Below are 20586 nucleotides of genomic sequence, written 5' to 3' on the forward strand. Positions count from 1 at the left end.
TGGTGTGCTTTTTTTTAAGGCTTCCGTTCACATCTTGGTTACTTTGTTCAATTATCATTAACTGTTTGCTCTCTCACTGTTTCATGTTGTTTCCCAGTTTCAGCAGCCTTAGATGTCAAGGTTGTAGCAAGGTTGGAGTGAAGGGGGTGCTGCTCTATCTGGTGCTGCTAAGGGGTGCCATGGGAATTTAGATATGTATATATAAATGAGTGCTTCTGTGGGTTCTGAAGTTCCTGCCTTAGAAGAGAGAAGACATAAGAGCTAGATGAAGAGAGAAGGATTTGTGCACCTGACTAGAGGTTGACATAATTCAGCCTCTCTTGCTGGTGACTTGTGCAAGTGAAGGGAAACCTACCCAGATGGCAGAACCCCTGCAAATACCTTGGGTGTTCCTACATGGGACCCATCCTCTCTGCCAGGAACTCCAGTTGCTGCTGCCACTAATGCCTGATCAGTGGCTGGAAAGGTTGTGTCACTCTGTGCTTTAAAAGGTTCCTTAACAGACTTCCTAGGGAATAGTCCTTTGGAGACACTCTGCCTTTCTGCATATTCATGTTGTCAGACCAAGCAAGCAGACTGAGAAGTTGTGATCAGCTTTTTGTCCTCTTTAACCTGGAGGGATCTTTTGGGTAACACTTCTGTTCAACTCAGTGAAAGAACCGTGTGAGGGAGAGATTGCACAATGTTGTGTCTGGAATAAGAGCACCAGACACTCTTTCCATGGCCATGTGCTAGGAAATAATAAGTTAATATTTCTTTTACAGAGAACACATTCGAGGTAAAACTCTTGAAGAACAGCTCAGGCCTTGGGTTCAGTTTCTGCCGTGAAGATAACGTGACCCCAGAGCAGCTGGGATCAACTATTGTGAGGGTGAAGAAGCTCTTCCCTGGGCAGCCAGCTGCAGAGAGCGGGCAAATCGAGATTGGGGACGTCATCCTGAAAGTGAACGGGGCATCGCTGAAGGGTTTGTCCCAGCAGGTTTGTACCTATAGTAGTGAAACTCATACTGTGGTAGTCCTGCAAGTCTGCATCTGACAGTGAATTCCTCTGTGGCCCTAGGAAGTCATCTCTGCTCTGAGGGGAACGTCTCCAGAGGTCTCTCTTCTCCTTTGCCGGCCACCACCTGGAATACTGCCAGACATCGATCCTTCACTGCTGGTAAGGTGTCCAGCATGTGATTTTTTAACATTATTTGCTATTTAAGGTTCATTTATTCAATCTGGTGGGTGGGTTAGTTAAATGCAAGATGAAGATGGAATAATGGGTGGGGGGAGAGTGCTCACAGAAGTGTGGTTCTTGGAATGAATCCCTTAGGACTGCAGTTTTGTGTGAATGTTAAAGGAATGTATGTCTTTAAAAGCTTTTCCCCTCCATTTTGTGACCTAAGACATGAGAAACAGATTGAATACAGTGTTTCTGGGGCAGAGATTTCTTTGCAGGCCAATGTTTTGAAGTTGGTATCAGATAGAAATTGGATTATTTCTGTGAAGGATATTCTACAAAACACCAGCTTGGTGTTGATGTATGTAAAAACAGGGAAAAGGTTGTCATATTTACCTCCTGGAAGTTAGAGGTGTCCCAAAGAATATTTTCAAAATGCTCCAGTAAATAAATTGAAAGAACAGAAGGCCATTTTAGGATACTTGAAGAAGTGGAAATGAAATGTGTTTTAGCAAAAGAGAGTGTAGAGGACAAATTGCCTGAAAATTAGGCTTTCCATAATGCAGGAAAGTATAAAACTAATGGAGACAGGTCTTCAATTTAAGTTTGTCAAGGAATTCATGACAGCACTAAGCCTGCCGGAGTTCAACAAGCATTTGGACAAGGCTCTCAGGCACAAGGTGTGATTTCTGAGGCTGCCCAGTTCTGTTCCAGGGCCAGGAACTGGACTTGGATGATCCTTGTGAATCTCTTCCATCTCAGGATACTCTGATTCTGCATTACTTAAACATTATTTTCAAACAATAAAATCATTCAAGTCTGATGAGATAAGTTTAAATGCATAAACTAGAAGTTAAGTGAAATTAGGATTAGAATGAGAGATAAGCAACTGAGCAAACTAATAACTCAAATAACTACTCCTGTAACAGATTTGTTTGTGATGTGGAATAACGGGAGCTTTAATAGAACTTTAACAGGAATTTTAATAAAACAATGCATATCTTAAAAGTAGAGAAAAATCGAAGTTTCTCTTTACATTATCACAGATTGATGTGTTCATGTACTCAAGAACGTGGCCATGAAAGCATAAGTGAAGCTTTTAAAACTTTTCTGTCTGCTGGCTGACATAATTCTTGAGATTGTATGACAATTGGCAAAATTGTTATTCATTCTCATGGGAGTTAATAACTTGGTTAACAGTCACCATTTGGGATAAATTATCCTAGTTTTTGTAGTTTGTTTTGTTGCTTTTTGGTTGACAGCTTCTCTGTTTCCCTCCTCTGTGAGACTGGTTTTACTCCAGTATCTCTGTGAGCCTCAGGTTCTGGTTGGAAGGTGTTTCATGGTAGTTGCATAGAAGACTGCCAGGTATAGATTAAAAGCATCTATCAGTAGGCTTTCTGAAGCAAAAGTATTTTTGTTTTCCTCAGATGAATTTAAAGGTTTTTAGCAGCATAAGTTTCAAAGTTTTGTACACTTTGTCTTGGCCACGTTGCATGGAACTTTTTGAAACTGCTGCGATATGTTTCCACAGTTCAGTCAGTAGCCACTGACTCCTTATTTTTGGTAATTTTGTGCAGTCTTTGAAACTTTCTTTTGTCATCAGAACTGGATTATGATGAATTAAATGCTTTTTCTCTTGTAGACCCCCATCCATTCGCCCCAACAAGTTTTTCCAGAGGTGAGCAGGGAAATTTCAGGTCCATCAAATGGAGAACGAGGTGACAGCTCAGATGAAAATGAAACTACTGATCTGAGCAAGAAACGGCTAAAATCCCCCTCCAGAAGAGACAGCTACAGCGACAGCAGCAGGAGTGGTGATGAGGAGGTGATGGAGTCAGCAGCACGGGTGGGCCTTGGCTGGAGCTCGGCGCTGTACCACAGCTCAGGTGAAGCCGAGGCACGGGCACAGAGTCAGTATGAGGCACACCCTCCTCAGAAGGACACTGTTCGCACCATCCTGTATCCTGATCAAGAGGCTCCTGGCAAGGCAGAGCTTGAGGACAGGTATGCTGCTGATAATGATCCTCATCACCCTGCAGAAATGTTTATAAGAGTATGTTATTGGACCTATTCATAGAAATACTTCTTTTTGTTTGCTTTTTAGAGCTGCATAAAGTCAACCTTGGTTCATATATTAATTTATGAATGACAGCTATATTGTACTTATTCCTGGTTTTTTTTCTGCTTTATCTGTAGTGATCTGCCTTTGGATTTGCCAGTGATCCCAACCTGTAGAACTGTGCCTGATGTTACCACATCCATGTTAATAAATGACTGTTATGCTACTCCTGTCTCTGAGCTGACTTCACACCTGGGAGAAATAGATTCATTACTCACCCAGCTGGAAAAAAATGCTGAAGAATATGAGCCAGTAATACACTATTTCTGTCTTTCAGGAGCATAAATGTCCTGCTGTGGTTGTTTTAGCCATAATTTTGAGAGCGGGTAGAAATTAGGCACATTAATTAACAAATGGCATAGCTGTAATTTATACTTTCACTAATCTGGGTGTGAGCCTTATAAAGGGCAAATGCATTGCCATTTGTAATCAGTTAATGGCAGCTGCTCATACCAATGTCTGCAACCATTTTGTTTCTGTGTGGGCTCTTGATGAGCAGATGCATTTCCCTCTGAGTACATGGAGACATCCATCTCTACATAGGTAGATGTGTATATGTCCATTTCATGGGCTATTTCATCCTGGAAACCTTGGCATTAAATATTTGCCTGTCTCTCAACCATGTACTCAGAGGAAGCTTAAATGGCAGAAATCTTGTTTCTGCTCTTTTAGTTTCAGGTGGTTGTTCAGAGGTCAGAGAATAAATTGAGGTATTAAGGGCATGAGGAGACCTTGTTCTTTACTGCATTTATAACTGTGAATCCCAAAGACTTCCTGCTCCTGCTGCAAGATGGAGCCTATTTTTGAGGCTTTTCTGAGAAAGCTTCTTGACACCACAGAAATATCTTACATATCAGAAGGGATTTCCATATCCTCACATAATCTGTTCAAACATTGAAAAAAATTGAAATTAAATCTTGATACGTCCCAGTTGTGAGGGTCTTCCAGGTTATAAAGCTCTTCTAGCCAATAGTCCTTTTTGACAAGAAACTGCATTTTTCTTATCCCTTCTTTGGAAGCTTTTCTCCATCTTTCTTGGTACTCCATGATTTTTTTTTTTTTAGTGCAAATGAGGCAGATCTATATCTTTCAAATCAAAATTAATGCAAATTTAAATGGGCAAAACACATGCATGTGTTCAGTTTCAAGATAAGCTCTATGGTGTTGTGCCTCACTGTAGGAAAATACATTCACTTATTTTGTTCTGAATAATTATGGATGTGTTGAGATATTTAAAAATACAGAGCCTTTCTGGCAGCTAGATAAGGGTGTCAAATAAGGTGTGAGTTTTGATATGTGCCGTCAAAATTTTGTTTAATTCATAGACCTTTGGCCCTGTGTTATTTCCATGCAAAGCATTATTTGGCTCTGTCTGAACTCATTAGAAATGCTTATTTGAAGCAGCTAAGCTAAGCCTGATAAGAAATATGTCTTTGTTCCAGGCTTGAGTCCCACTTAAATCAGGAGGTGAATCAGTTGTCTGCTTCCAGCTGTCTTAAATTCAGTAAAATGTTGGTATTTCTTCTGATTGCCTGTTTGTAAAGTTTGCTGTTTTGTCCCCCTAGGAAGTGGAGCTCCGAGTGACTCTGACAAAGTCAGAAAAGGGCAGTCTGGGTTTTACAGTGACCAAGGGTAATGATAGTGTTGGCTGCTACATTCATGACATTGTCCAGGATCCTGCCAAAAGCGATGGGAGACTACGGCCTGGAGACCGACTCATAAAAGTGAGAGAATTAATGTTTTCATATACAGGGGTTGCGTGAAAAGGACAACTGAGTCCAAAAATAAAAGTGAACTGTGTTGTAGGGCAGGTCAAATGTGGTTAAAGGACAAAGGCACACACCTTCTGAGAAGCATGGTTCAGTAGCACTTGGGAACAGCAATAAATGTGTCTTCAGTGATGCTATCTTACTTGGGACATAACAAGGACACCTGTGTTGCTTTCGTTGTTGCAGGTTAATGACATCGATGTCACTAACATGAGCCATACTGATGCAGTCAACTTTCTCCGAGCTGCCCCAAGGACTGTCAGATTAGTGCTAGGACGTGTTCTGGAGTTACCAAAGATGCCAGTGTTGCCTCATTTGCTGCCTGACATTACATTAATGTGCCATAAGGAGGAGCTAGGTAACATGGAATTAATCTGCTTTTTGCTCTAAAGAAAATCTCCCCTCTCAGCTACAAAAAAAAATTGATTTTTATTGTTTTCCCCTTCTTTCCCTATGAAGGTTTGTCATTATCAGGAGGCCAGGACAGCCTTTATCAAGTTGTGTATATTAGTGACATTCTCCCCAAATCAGTTGCTGCCAGAGAGGAGAGTCTGCGTGTACTAGATATTATCCATTACATTAATGGAGTAAGCACACAAGGAATGACTCTGAAAGAAGCCAAAAGAATGCTGGAAACTTACCTTCCAACAGTGGTGCTCAAAGCAACCAGGTGTGTTCTGGAAGCAAATGCTTCCCGGTGCTTTTTGGTTTCCTTGCATGATTGTATGAGTGTATGTATGAGTATATGAGTAAAACCTGTTCCTGGTATGACAGGAAATTCACCACACATTACTGAGGACTGACTCCACAGAAAGGGTCTGTAAATTCACAGCTTTTTTGGTGCTGCAGTGGAGCACAAGGGTATGTGGTACTTGCTGTGCTTTGTGCTTCTTGGGAACACAAGGCTGTGTCCAGCTGTGAGCTACAAGTGTTCAAAGAGACCCCATGCAATCCAGGAGGAATTAGTAAGAGACCTGCTGTGGCATTTGGACACTCACAGGTCTGTGAGGATGGATGGGATTCATCCAAGGATATGGAAGGAGCTGGCAGGAGAGCTCACCAAGCTGCTCTCCATTATTTGTCATCAGTCCTGGCTCACTGGGGAGGTCCCAGGTGACTGCAGATTGACCAGTGTGACACCCATCTGCAAGAAAGGCTGGAAGGAGAATCCAGGGAACTACAGGCCTACCAGCCTGTCCTCAGTGCTAGGGAAGGTCACAGAACAGATCACCTCTAGTGTGACCGCACAGCATGTACAGGACAAGGGGATGGGGCCCAGCCAGCTGGGGTTCAGGAAAGGCAGGTCCTGCCTGGCCCTCACGACCTGGCTTTCATGACTGGGTTTCCCATCTGGTGGATAAGGGAAAGGCTGTGGGTGTGTCTACTGGATTTAGTGAAGTCTTTGATACTGTATCCCACAGCATCCTCCTGGAGAAGCTGGCAGCCTGTGGCTTGGAGAGATGCTCTTCACTGGGTTAAAAATTGTCTGGAGTGGGAGAGCAATGGTGAATGGTGCTAGTGGGGTTTCCCCAAGGATAAGTATTGGGGCCAGTCCAGTTTAATTTCTTTATTGATCATTTGGAAGAGGTTATTGGACGTGTCCTCACTCAGTTTGCAAATGACACCAGGTTGGTTGGGAATGATTAGCAGTTTTACCAGTAGTACAGTTTTCTTCAATATCTGATGATTACAGTGATTTACTTATTTTTTTAATAAATATTCTTGTAAATATTTTTTTTCACAGAGATGGTCATGCAGTGTTCCCAAAACACAAAAGCTCTGAGAACTCAAGTCTGTGGCCAATGAAAGCTAATGGTAAGATTTGTGTGCTTACTCACAGCAAGTGAAGTTTATAAAGTTATATGAAGTTTATAAAAATAAAGGAACTGATATGGGCTGTAAGATACTATCCTTGTCCAGCTTATTGTGACCAGCTCCAACAGGAGTTTGCTTATCTTTCCTCTACAAGCTCCATGAAAAGAAATTCAGCAATAGTGTCTTTATGCTGTCATTTCTTGTGTAGTTTAGAAATTCCCTCTAATATAGAGCAGAAGGGTTCCTTTGAAAAAGGACCCAGATGTCAGATAATATTAAAAAATAAAGTAGTCAATGATGGGTGTTTGTGTGGTTGTATCTTCTACATTTTGAGGAAAAGGGAATCAGCACTGTTCTCTAAGGTGCATGTTTCCACTCTAAGTTGTTAAATTATTTATCAACATTTCTCTTTGCTTTGAGTTAATTACTTATATTAGCATTCATGCTTTCTGATCCCATTAAATAGAACGTTCAAAAAGCCATCATATGAAGTGTAGTCATTCAGATAGAAGTTTGGCAATGCACAGAAACCAGGGAGAAATGCTACTCATGTGCTTATTTTATAAAAATAATTGATAGGGGATAATTTAATTTCAGAGAAAAAGTTGTTGTTATTTCCCTATTTTTGTTTAGGTTGCTCCTGTGGTGATCCCTGTGATAAAACAAAAAAGTCAACTGATGCCTATGGGCCCAAGGTAAATGCTTCTCTCTTGTCCTTGTTACCATTAACCAGAGAAAAGAATATTCTTCAAACACTTTTAAAACTAAATAAATGAATGAAACAATCTGTTGATCAAAGTATATGAACCCACTATTATCAATTGACATGAATAAGCAGTGATCATAGTAAATACGTTTCTTTAATTGGTCTACTCTTTCTTTGTCACTGCCTTGTTGAAAGACAAATTGTCTTATGAGAAGGACTCAAGGCTATCATCCAGAATACTCCATTCAGCCCACAGTTTCTGCAGTTACTATATTATTTCATATTATATTCACTAGGTGTTTTTCTTTCCTTTTTCCCTTTAGTTTTTCCTTAGAAATGCTGTGTTGTGGCACCAGAAGTTCTGAAGCTTGCATACATTTTGTAGGGGTTATAATAATGTTAACTACTACTATATGTTCTCTTGTAGAAGCTGCTGCTTCATCAGCATGTGGGGGTTTTTTCTTAGTTGCTTTAATTTTTATTTTATTTGCTCTTGCATGTGTAACTTCCCACCCATTACCCAGGTATCTCAGATGATATGCATAGAGGTTTTATTTATTGCTGAGGAGAGATGAGAACTTTTTAGTGTTTTTTTCTGCTTCAACAAACTGCCAGGCTCTTTGAGAGTTTATTTGTACTGTTCTTCGTTTTCTCAGGTCAATGGCAATGGCATCCTAGGACCTTCTCAGGAAAATACCGAAAACGATATCCATCACACGAAAGCATTAATGAACCTTTCAGGAGTAGAAGATGCACCTTCCCTTGGTTTCACCAATCAGATGTCAGATTTTCCTAAACACATGGACAAATCAGGTAAGAGGAGGTGAGATGGGGACTGCATTATTCTGTCTTTATTGTACCAGTGCAAGAGAATCGTGGCATGGTTGAATACACTCAAATAAGTAAATGTGAGGCTGGCAGTCGCTTTTAGAAGGTCATTTCCAAGCCTTGTGCTTTGCTTTATAGGAGTTAGTTGATGTTGAAAGTAGATTTACAGAAATTGGATTTTCTGTTAGAGAGAAATAAAGGAAGGCCATGGTAACAGCTAGAAATAATGTCTTGTGTCTACCCCTTTAAATTAGTTACCCCAAACTATTCTATATTGGGAAAACTTGTCATTTTGCACTATTTGTCTTCAGGAACAGAGTTTCCAGATGATGAGTATTATGATGAGGATGACCACAATGAAGTTGTCCAGTATCTGTTGGATGTTGTAGATGAGGAAGCCCAGAACCTCTTAAGTCAGAATAATGTGACTTCAGAGGCTCAGAGTCTTCTACATCTCAAGAAGGCTGCATCAGAAAATCACCTGCCAGGTAACATGAGCCATTAAAAAAGAATATCACTGACAATAAACACTTTGAAACAAGGTGCCAAGTAAGCAGTTGATTTGTCAGCCGGGAGAGTTGATTGACATTGATTTGATCTGTGAACTGGAAGTTTCCCAAGTTGAATGCAGACAAATAGTTGCTGATTACCATGAATTTGAGATGCAATGTAATAAGTGCAGTTCTAGTTTGAAAAATCTGAATTTCCCAAATAAGTAATCTGGGAAAATTATTCCTATTCTAGAGTTGTCTCTTGAGCGAAATTCCTGTTGTTTAGGTACCTGGTCCTGCAGCTGCAGTCATATTAGCGTGCTGAAGCATTTCAGCATTTCATTTATTTCAGATTGTGCAACTTGGAAATATGTTGAGATCTCTAAAAACCAAACAATTTAACAGCCTGCTTTGTCTGTTTTAGAAAGACTGGCTCTTTTTCAGTACCTTCTTCTGATTGTACACTTTTCTCTTCCTTCTTTCCATCTCCTCAGTTTTACTTGTTATTAACTCAAATGTAATGAGGAGTAGGAATTCCTTCGTGGTGTCACACCATGTATACATGCTCCAAAAATTCAAGCAAGATACTTGCTACTTCTGTAGAGATTCCTTCTAAAACTCAAGATACACCCCCCAAAATCATAATTATTACAGGTCATGACTTCAAGATCTTTGGATTATTGTTGTTGGTCATTGCAATTAGAAGTTAGGGATCACTGAGGTTCTGGCTGGGCAAGGACCCCAGCTGAGGAATATAATTGGAGCTCCAGTACTTCCAAATTCCTGTAGGCTGTCCTTTGTGACTGAAGATGAATTGAATCCATAGGGTATGGCAGCAGAGTGCTTCCATAGCAGACAGATACAAGTCAGATTTTTTTTTTTCTGGCATGTCCTATTTACATTTTGTTAATACACAGAGTAAGTAGAATCCTGGTTTGGATCTACTGCTCATCTAAATCTAACTGAACTGAAGAAAAAACATTGGCATGTGGAATGTGATAACTTAGCTGCAGGCTGTGCACCAGTTATGCTGTGACACAGATATTCTGTGCAAACAACCTCACATATCATAGCAGCTGTTCCAGTTATAAAATAAAGAAACCTAAAGTCTGATTATTCTGTACAGTAAGAGCTCTTTTCCAACGCACTGGTGTCAAAGGGACTTAAAAAACGTTTCTTGGTTTTCTGGCATCTGTGTTCCCTGTCTAGTGCCAGACAGGTGGAACAGGATTCACATCTGAGAAAGGGTGGCTCCTGGGCATTTTTTGGTATGTTTATCCTATGTTATGTTTATGTTACCCTGATTTTCCTGTTCAGTAGAGATGAATGGAAGGGTGACAGAAGATAAGTCTGAGGACACAGACTGTGATGGGTCATCTTTACCTGAAGATTTTTCAGAGGTAGGATGGCAAGAAGCTGGCAGATGCTCTTTCAGTTCTTTTCCTTGTTGGCATAGAACTGGTGGAAGTAACATGACACGTTCTTTAAATGAGAACATTACTGTAGGTAGTAGCTTTAAATGGCATATAAACACTTACTTTAAATAGCACTTGATTATCATAAATGACCTATATAAGAGAACAAAGCATATAGTTATTTTACACTATCATATGAAGTCCATCAGCTTCTTTTTCAAAAATAAGTTTTTATATTATTTCATATTATGAAATGGGTGGTAATAAACTACCTTGTTAATGTTACTTCAGCTGTTTAATCTAAAAGATTTCAGTGACTTCTGCTCAAAGAAGGGAAGCAGTCAGAGTGAAAATTTAATGCTGTGTAGACTTCACTGTGTCCAAAATGTGGATTTGAAATTTCTTTTCCTGCTGCTGGAATATCTTGCTAGGATAAGTTCATTAGTTTGAATAACTTCTATATGTGGTTTACTCTCTGTTATTGTGTGTCCTGTTTTACATCAGTCACTGGATGCCTGGGTTTTGTCTCTTGTTTCAAATCAGCAGAACTCTGTCTCTCCAGTGCATCCTGGTTCTTGCAGCTTTCTGTCCAGCTAGTGGGGCTGAAAATCAAATCAGGAATCTGGCTCTGTGTCAATGTGCTCTGGGGAGAGCCATGAGTAAAATTGTCCCAGGATGGCAGTGGAAAAGCAAAAAGAAAGCATAAATGATTTTGTAGAATTTTTCTTGAAAGAGGGATGGAAATGCCTTCCTCTGTGCTGAGTCTTCATTGTCTGTTCAGGAAGGTGTGAATGAATAAATGTGTGTCATTTAGAAGTAGTGCCTTGTTATGTTACATATCCACAGTATAGGAACTGTGGCTTGGCAGTTCTGAGGCAGAAGTTTTCACTATCAAGCTTACTTCATAAAGGGTTTCTAAGTATTAGAAACAAAAAAAAGCCAACTGGGGAAAACTTAGGTGACTCTACTGCTGCTGTGAGTCAGGAATGATTTTAATATAGCTTTTTGGCCTTGTTACAGTAGAGTATCTTTCCAAGTGCTCAGTGTTCTCGTCCTCTGTTATTTTGGGTTAATGAGATGTCTAAAAGAGGAAAGTCTTCCATTATGTGCTGCTTTGAACTTAGTACCCTTCAGAAATAGTCCCTGTAATTGTTAATTGTTTAAAATTTGCAGTATGTGAATGTTGCAACTATGTCTTTTAATGTGTTTTGAAATACTACTTCTTCTAGCCAACACCTGTAAATGGTTGTGAAGACTATTGTGAAGTAAAAGCTGTACCAGAAAGGTAAGATTTATTTTCTGGTGTTGCTTGAAAGCAAACTTGTGAAGTCTGGAAGTCTGAAGTGTAATATGTTAGAATGAGAGAAAAACAACAACAATAAACCCAAGAAACCACCCCCAAAACAAACCAAATAAAATATCTGTGCAATGTCTTTGTTGAATTGTTCTCTTGGTCTATTCCTTACTTAAAAGGTTGTATTTTGCCTGAATACTAATCAGCTTTCTGTGATTTACTATGCCCTACTCTTACTTGTTCCTTTGATACATGATTGTAGCAAGTAACTGGACTGTGTTCAGATAGCTCCATATAACATAATTTGCTTTGTGCTAACAACTTGGTACTTGGATGTGAAGAAAGCATCCAAACAGTGCTGTCTTCAGTTCAAATCTATACAAGCTTCATTAGTGTTACATCTTCTTGGTTTTAGACCACTGCAAGTCAAATGTAGATTTTCTCTGCTCCATCAGCTCCCATTTGGATGCCTGGGCCTTACTATTTTTATCATGCACAAAAGCATATGCCTGACCAAGTTACTAGCTAGCTGTCCCTTTGAGCCACTTTGGACTTCAGATATTCCCAAGATTGTTTTTCTTAGTGATATAATTTTAGTCTAAGTGAAATTTCAGTGAAATTTTTATGTTGTTAAACTTGTGGGAAGTTTGGGGTTGATACTTGGCACAAGCAGTGACATTATCACCTAAAGTACTTAATACATTCATCAATATCTTCAAAGCTAGAAAACTTGGAATTGAAAATAGATACTCAAGTGTAGTGAATTGTTTGAGTGGTCCAAATCTGCTATTGGATGCTATTCAATTGCTTAGCCTTTGAAAAATAATTGCAGTGGTAGTTATTACTAGTGGGGATGTAAAAAAAAAAAGGGGGGATGGGGGCAAAAAAGTTAGGTTTTTTATATCATTGGTATCATTTCAGTCCAGAAATAATTGTTAGCTATAAATTACTTTCTGATGGGGTTTGTTGGTTTTTGTTGTTTGTTTGGGTTTTTTTTTACAAGGTTGCAAATGTGTTGTTTCTAGGTGTTCTTTCCTTACTTTCATGCCTTGCCCTCTTATAGATCCCCTCCACAGCCTTCCTTGAGCCAGGCAGATGAGGAGGAAATCACATGGGGAAGCGACGAGCTGCCGATTGAATCAGTCAGCCAGGAACGTGTAAATAAAGGCAAGGACATTTAACATAATCAGTGGAAAAGCTTCAGGGTCACCTTAAATAGACAGAAGTGAATTTTGAGACCTCCTGGGTATGTTTTGAGGGTGTCATGGCAGGTATAAGGGGGATTCTAACAGCTCAGCAATGCACTGGGAAGGATCTCTACATCTTTGTGTGGTGTGTGAGAGTTAACAGGAGCTAGTATTGGCAACCTAGTGTCCGTAGTTGTAAAAGAGCTGAGAGCAGCTGAGATACTTACTTCCTTCCTCTGTATCTGTCTCATAAAAGTTGTGACAATAAATATGTTTGACTGTGATTAGATTGATATGTCATGTGCTTCACTTACCAACTACCCCATGCTCAGATTAGGCACTACTTTTGTCCTGACTGTCATTCTTCTGGTGCTGCTCAGTGTGGCAGAGTGGAAATCTGTGCAGTGTTGATGTGTTTGGCAGAATTTAGTCTTCCCTTTTTTTGAGCTAGCATTAGAAATGTCATTTCTTCAAGTTCATATACAGCAGTCCTTTGCATTTATTGATAGAAAAAAAAGATAACCCATGTGATACTTCAGACTAAGTAGATTTAGGACACTTCTAATTGCAATACCAATTGATTCTTGGTTTATGAATTTTGTTGTGCTTCAGAGAAGCACTGAAGAACTGATGGGAGGCAAGATGTATTGGAAAAAAAAGTCCTTCCAAGTGATAATTGTAAGATATGCTATATACATGTTGAGTATTAGTGCTAAAAACAAGTCACAGGCTGTAATGTGGAGAGTTCTGAATTCATACCTGTGTGTGTTCATCCATTTGTATAGGTTATTGTGTGAACTTACATTTAAAATGTACTTGAAGTTTATTTCAATGTATTTGTTGGAAGTTCAGGAAAATACCCCCTTTAGTTACTGGAGTCATCAGAGCTGATTTTGTCTTGCTGGTTTTGCTAGTCAATTTGGTTTTGCCCTTCAAACTGAGAGAGCTGTGTGTTCTCTCTGGTGTATGGGGGCATTCAAGAGAAAACAGGTAGTGCAGCAGCATGCAGATCCAACTGTGAGCTACAGTTTATGTTTCCCTGGTTTTACCTATTTATTTATATTTATATCTTCTGCTAGATTTCCCCCTAGTGACAAATGAAGAGATCTCTGCACTCCCTACTGTGAATGTGCTCCCTGGAGGCAAATATTCAGGAGCCAAATTGAAGTCAGTGATCAGGATGTTGCGTGGATTGCTGGAACAGGGAGTCCCTTCTAAAGAGATTGAAGTGAGTAACTCTTTGTCCTTTAAAGTCCTTTTTCCCAGTATGAAACAAAAATAGAATGGCTGGATCATCACTGTCTTGAATACCAGAGCTCTTTAATTGGAAGCTAAAAAGATATGAAAAGACTTAACACCAAAGACTTCTCTCCCTTCTCCCACAAGCTGCTGAAAGATGAAATCAGTTTGAATTCAGTTCATGAGTGTTTTTACATCATTCTTACTTCTGATAAATTACCAAGTGAATATGATGTAAACAGGCATAGACAAAGGCTGTGAAGCTCAGCTGCTGAATGTGAAACCAGTCTTTCCAAAGGCTTAAGTTAGCCATGTTACATGATCTCTTTTTTGAGATGAGATAAAATATTTACTGGATACTCAGTGGGGTTTGGTTTTCGGTTGGTTGTGTTTTTGGGGTTTTTTTGTTGTTAATTTCATTTTCTTGGCTGTGTAAAAAATTCCTTCCTGTGACTGCCTTATTTTCCATATCCATCTTAGGATTTGAGTTTTAATTATTCTGTTTGTTAATGACTTAATAACATAACCACTCTTACTACCAAACAGTGCTTTCCTAATGCACATGTAATTGCTTCTTAACAGAACCTTCAGGAGTTAAAACCTCTGGATCAGTGTTTGATTGGACAAGCAAAGGAGAACAGGAGAAAGAACAGATATAAAAACATACTTCCTTGTAAGTCCTAACTCATTTGAAATTCCCAGTTGATATTCTGTCACCACCTATGTGGTCAGATGGATTGGATCAGAGGTGGGATGGTTTGATTCCTAATCTTAGTAAGGATGAAATTAAAGCAGCATCTATAAAGCAGTTAAATATCAGTGAAAAATAAACTGCTGTGCTGTGGTAGGTAGGGATGGATGTTCACAGACTTTTCAGTTGTTTCAGTAGATCCCATGTCTTAAATAATGTGTACATGTGGAACCAGACAAGGCTTTTTACTGTTTTACCCATGCAGAATTGACAGACGTGTACTATTACCAGTGAATTTCCTGCCATAAAATATTCCTGCCATAAAATTCTGCTTGTTCGCTGTTGAGAAGTAAGATCTGACAGAGGTTAGTTCTATGTGAGAAAAACTCAACCTCTGCTTTTTAGGGTTGCTGCAGTTCAAACCACTTATCCCACCAGTCTGCTGATTTATATTTCCCCTCCTTTTTCTTTATTGGAAATACTGACTAGTGCCCTAAATTAAGTATTTAAGTGATTTATTTCTTTCAAAGCAAGCTGTGGAAGCATCTGTAGAGGTAAGGGCTGTGTGAAAGACCCAGCACCTGCATTGCATGGAGGTCTGATGATGTGCACACCTAACATGAGTTCCTTCTGTTGTGTGGGGGTTGCAGATGACACCACCAGAGTCCCTCTCGGGGTTGAAGGTGGGTACATCAATGCCAGCTTCATTCGCATGCCCGTGGGGAATGAGGAGTTCGTTTACATCGCGTGCCAAGGACCTCTTCCTACTACTGTAGCAGATTTCTGGCAAATGGTTTGGGAACAAAACTGTACTGTGATTGCCATGATGACTCAGGAGGTCGAGGGAGAAAAGATAAAGTGTCAGCGTTACTGGCCAGATGTGCTCAATAAAACCACCATGATCAATGACAGACTACGCCTTGCTCTTGTGAGACTTCAGCAGCTGAAGGGCTTCATCATCAGAGTGCTGGAGCTCGAAGAGATTCAGGTGAGTGAATCCAATTCTGCATGCTTAGAGTTTTTTCTGAGTGTTGCCATATTTATCCTTATACTTCTGGCTTGCCTGCTTTCACTTGCATTGCCTACATCAAGAGGCAACCCAGGACTTCTCCTCTTTGCCCAGTGATCATTACTGGGCAGCTGTTTCTCATTGCAGCTTGTGCTGCTCTGTAACCTTTATAGGAGAAAGCATTTGGGCCAGGCTGTGATTTCATTACACTAATGAGACTCTATATTTTGGCTCCCAGTGGCCACAGAAACATATGTAGGGATATGAAATTCACTAATAAATTCAGCCTGGCTTATTGACTCCTCTGTGTGATCAGCTCAGTCAGCACAGTGAACCTTACACTTTTAAATTACTTACTAGTTATTTCTAGTTTAGCTCTTGTTGTATTGTATTACAAAGCACCTTCGCTGGGAAAACCTCTGTGTCCTGAGACTTTTCTTTGGGAACTCAAACTTCTTTCTTTTGATTCTTGCCAAATGGTGGTGTTGTTTCTGAACCTCAGACGGGGGAAGTGCGGCACATTTCCCACCTGAACTTCATTGCCTGGCCTGACCACGACACCCCCTCCCAGCCAGACGATCTGCTCACCTTCATCTCCTACATGCGGCACGTGCACAGGTCGGGACCCATCATCACCCACTGCAGCGCCGGTATCGGGAGGTCGGGCACCCTCATCTGTATAGACGTGGTGCTGGGGCTGATCAGCAGAGACCTCGATGTGAGTATCCCCAGGGATGGGCTCCATGGTGCTTCTGACCTGCAGGAAATGTGTTCCACTGAATCCATGCAGTCTTTTAAAGAGCGTGCCGTGCTGCTGGCACGCTGCGTTTCCTTGCTGGTGATCCCAGCTGGGGAGAGCTCTAATATCCAGCGGCTCTTGGGTTAGGGAACTGCAGCAACCGGGTGCCACTTGAAGTAAGTTGCAAGGACATGTTCTACCACACTGGACTTCTGGCATGTGGTGTGAGAAAAATGATGTTGCCATGATGGATTGAGCAATCGGTGGAAAGGGTGTGTAAATTAACTTTTCCAGCACAACCAGGGATTGCTTTCTAGGGTGATCCACAGGAGGGTGCTAGCTTCCTTGTGTTTATGTCCTTCAGCAGCCTAGGGTAGCAAAACTGAATTTCTAGGGAAGACGAGCTATGTCTTGCTTATCTCAGTGGAGTTTCTAAGCACCCTGTGAATGTCTAAAATTCTTTTCTGCACACTTAGCTTAGAGTAAGCAAGAGGGACAGTGTACAGAAGAACACAAGAGAAGGTGGGGGTGTCTGATGTCGGGCCACATCTGGATTGCCCAGAGACAATCCAGTGCTGATTACCTACCACTCAGACACAGGCTCTAGTGAATTATATGTTTCACTACTAATGTACCTAATTCTATTCCCTGGTTTGATGCTGGGGATGCTTCTTTGTTCTGCATGTGTGTCTTTATTGAAGGTTTAACTTGCTGTTCATTTTGGTAGTTTGACATCTCGGACCTGGTGCGCACGATGCGTCTGCAGAGACACGGAATGGTTCAGACAGAGGTGAGTCTGGATTACCCAGGCATTCGCTGAACCATCTGAAGTGCCAGAACTTTGTAATGCACACAGCAATTGTCTTTGTGCACTGTAATGTGCCATTTGTGTCACAAGAATTAAATCAGATGAGTAGCAGGATGTATTTAACATTTATAAACTCAAGCTGTTTTTAACATGCTGTACTGTTTTGAGCCGTGTTTAAAAACAATTACAAGTTTTCATCTTTAAAACTGTGTGTTTATAGAGGAAATCAGCTCAGCTTTTTTGGCTTAAAGTCGCATCATAAACTGAAGAGAAGGCCTAACTGTAGCTGCTGTGAATCACTGATACTGTCAGAGATGTCTTGAGATCTCCTTTGGGGAGATATTGGGAACCAGAAGTTCAATCTTTTAGGAATAATCTGGATCTAGATCTAATTAACTTTAAAGATGGTCATCACAAGGTCTTGTTAAAATATGCACTTTTTCTGGAGTGGGAGGGAATTGTGAAGTCCTAGTTAAAAACCCTGAAATAAAACCTTTGCCTATCTCACACCCCAAAACATGTATCACCCCCCCCACACCTCTGTCACTGAGATTAAAGTAAAAAGTGGCACTGTCCTCTTAGTTGTGTATTAGTTGGCATTGATGCAAGACGTTGAAATTCACTTGCTGTCTTCATTTCTGCTTACATAAAGTGCCTAATCTCCTTTAGGTGGTTTTGGTGTGAAAGGAGGATAAGTGTCCCGTATGAAATAAATCTTTAGTTGGCCGAGTCATATCTGTATTTGCTTTAAGATGAGGTTGTGTATTTTTCCACTGTGGCCCTTTTGTCTGGGCTTTTTGTTGTTCAGGGTATTTTGTTTTCTTTGGGATTTGGTGGTGGTTTTATTGTTTAATAGTATAATTCATATTGAAAGCGCTGTGCAACTGTGAAGTGCAGGTGAGAGCACTTAGGTGGTGGAGGCATTTTTCACATGTTCTGTAATTTCCTTTTCCTTGCAGGATCAGTACATTTTCTGCTATCAAGTTGTCCTTTATGTCCTGAACTATCTCCAGCACGAAGAGCAACAGAGAGACAAATAAAATACTGAAGGAGAAGTGCATTTAAAATAAGGAAGCAAAGAGGTTGAGAGGCCCTGGAACATTTTATTTGTCCTGCCAATAGTTTTCTAATCCCTTTCTTCAGTTGCTGTCCAATGTCTTTTCTGTAAAGTCTCTCCATCATTCCAAATAAAGTATATAGTTCTAAGGGAAAGGGATAGCTCACACAATACCACTTTTGTCTTCAGCCCCATGGATGCACATGTGAGATTTTTGTATAACAATATTTAATAAAGCTGCAATTTTTTTGCAGCTTCCTTAATATGTCATAAAATACTGAAATAAAAATATTTTAATTTAAAAAGAAAAGTAAAGAAGAAAAAAAGTAATCCTATACTTCTTCCTGCAGTTCTGCAACTGTTTTTGGGGTATTTGTTTCTTACGGGGTGGGGAAGTGGGAGGGATGAAGCAGTATTTTTATCCTGGCAAACTTTATTACAGACATTTTACTAGTCTCTTCTGAAAGCTTGTTCATGGCACAGAATTTTTTGCCCTTCTGGTACAATTACAGCTATTTTATAGAAGGTATCTTGAAATCAGCATTTAAGCTTTAAGAGATGCCTGTTAGCATAAGGATAGTAGTGAATCTTAACTGTATCACAGTTAATAATGTTTACTTCATAGAATTTCATGTATATATTTATATACTTTTACACAAAAAAAAGCTGAATTATTGAGTGTCTAACCTTATAATTGATTAGACATCTCTGTTCTGTAAATAAAAATATACCTAATGTACACTAATCACAGTGGGTCTGGGTATTCTTGTGTCCTTGTGATTTATTTTTCTTGGCCTTCCATGGCATCATTTCTTGTGGTTGCTGCCCTTAAGACTTAAAGGCTGTACACATCTTAAATTGTCAGTGTCCTTCTTCTGTATCTGTTTCTTCAGTATCTGTTGGAAAAATCTGGCAGAGCTGTGGGCTCCTTTCTGGAGAGTTTCCACACTACCGTGAACTGAAGAGTTTATTTTCCCTCCCTCCTTGTTTTTCAGCACACCTGGGCATTGAGACCATGTCACTTTTTGGGGGGGATGTGTTTGCACTGCCACTGCAGTGATCTGCCAACAATGTAACCTACTCTGCTTAGGGCAGCCAGGCTTAAGGTTGGAGGCAAGGTACCAGATTCTAAGTAGCTCAGTGGTTTAGTGATACTGTAAACAGTCAAAACTGTTCTGATAGAAAATTTTCATTTTAAGCTCTCTGGGAGCCCTGGATGGTGAATAAATTCTGCCATCCAACACATCAGCCTCCAAGTGGTCATTTGAGGGCTTGGGCAAAATTCCTGTCCCAACAATCCTTGCCAGAACTGAAGCTTTTGACTTGTGCTGTCAGGGTGTAAGAGTGCTGATTTAACAGCATTGTGCATTAAAGTGGTGGAAGTAAGTTCAGAGGCTAGTTATTATTCAAGGTTTTGACTCTTCAAAATAGTAGCCCACAGTGTTCTTGTGTCCCAAAACTGAGGCAATTACAATCATGCCTTGCAATAGCATGACTTGGAAAAGAGACTTTTTCACTTGTCAGTAATACTGTGTATTTTATTCCATCCAGCATAACAGCAAAATTGTGAATTTTTCAGAGCAGCATAGTTTGAAGAAGGAAAATTAATTCTGTGTAGATAGCAGAGGCAAATTGATTAGTCATGCTGGCAGTACACCTATATGAAGGAGCTATAAATTGAAGACAGATTTTCAGGACTACAGTTGTATACAGGCAAAGTAATTAAACACAGCTAGTTAGTATACTGCTGCTGCTTTAACATAAATAGTGAGTTCAGAGGGTTTGGGCATGTCTGGGTTTTAGAAACAAAAGAAAGTGTTATGGTAACCAGACAGTAGGGTTAAGACAGTTAAATTCTTCTTTTAAATGTTTTCAGGTACATGCCAAACAATGTAGAAGCAGGAACAGCATGCTGCATGGAGCCAAGTACAGCACAAACAGTTTGCATCAGATTACAGCTTATAGGAAACACAAATCAGTAAAAGATTCCAGATTTTGCTGCTTGTCCTCGCAGATATGATGATGATCTGTGGTATGGTGTGTTACATCAAATTTCCTTTTAATGGTTGGCACACAAAAAAGCAGAGAATAACTAACTTGGCCTAACCTCCCTCAGAAAAAGGACAAACACACGTGTACACAAAAAAATTAGAGATATGTACAAAAAAAAAAAAAAAAGAAACACATGCACACACAGAAAGTATTCAGGTGTTCCTGAGAAATGGTAAAAGGTGGCATTGGCCTCTTTTGAGAA

The 20586-nt window shown here is 40.0% G+C and overlaps 1 protein-coding gene across 30 annotated transcripts in view; it reads left to right on the forward strand.

Moving 5' to 3' along the window:
• PTPN13 (protein tyrosine phosphatase non-receptor type 13) overlaps positions 1 to 19077 on the forward strand; it is a 111590-nt gene extending 92513 nt beyond the window's left edge. For 13 of the 30 annotated variants that reach the window (XM_086889275.1, XM_086889277.1, XM_086889267.1 and 10 more), the window contains 20 exons: positions 765 to 979; positions 1061 to 1159; positions 2808 to 3169; positions 3362 to 3536; positions 4850 to 5008; positions 5240 to 5411; positions 5513 to 5723; positions 6798 to 6868; positions 7502 to 7563; positions 8231 to 8387; positions 8714 to 8890; positions 10214 to 10293; positions 11538 to 11593; positions 12666 to 12769; positions 13869 to 14017; positions 14611 to 14701; positions 15370 to 15707; positions 16231 to 16446; positions 17195 to 17257; positions 18235 to 19077. In XM_086889275.1, the coding sequence (XP_086745401.1) occupies positions 765 to 979; positions 1061 to 1159; positions 2808 to 3169; positions 3362 to 3536; positions 4850 to 5008; positions 5240 to 5411; positions 5513 to 5723; positions 6798 to 6868; positions 7502 to 7563; positions 8231 to 8387; positions 8714 to 8890; positions 10214 to 10293; positions 11538 to 11593; positions 12666 to 12769; positions 13869 to 14017; positions 14611 to 14701; positions 15370 to 15707; positions 16231 to 16446; positions 17195 to 17257; positions 18235 to 18315 (3038 nt within the window). In that variant the 3' untranslated portion in view covers positions 18316 to 19077. Of the gene's footprint in view, positions 1 to 764; positions 980 to 1060; positions 1160 to 2807; positions 3170 to 3361; positions 3537 to 4849; positions 5009 to 5239; positions 5412 to 5512; positions 5724 to 6797; positions 6869 to 7501; positions 7564 to 8230; positions 8388 to 8713; positions 8891 to 10210; positions 10294 to 11537; positions 11594 to 12665; positions 12770 to 13868; positions 14018 to 14610; positions 14702 to 15249; positions 15274 to 15369; positions 15708 to 16230; positions 16447 to 17194; positions 17258 to 18234 lie in introns of all 30 variants that reach the window. The other 17 variants (XM_086889253.1, XM_086889257.1, XM_086889252.1 and 14 more) reach the window with 3 other exon arrangements.
• The last annotated feature ends 1509 nt before the right edge of the window (positions 19078 to 20586 follow it).

This window comes from Cyanistes caeruleus, chromosome 5, assembly GCF_971803275.1.
Source record: "Cyanistes caeruleus chromosome 5, bCyaCae1.hap1.1, whole genome shotgun sequence".
NCBI classification, from domain to species: domain Eukaryota; kingdom Metazoa; phylum Chordata; class Aves; order Passeriformes; family Paridae; genus Cyanistes; species Cyanistes caeruleus.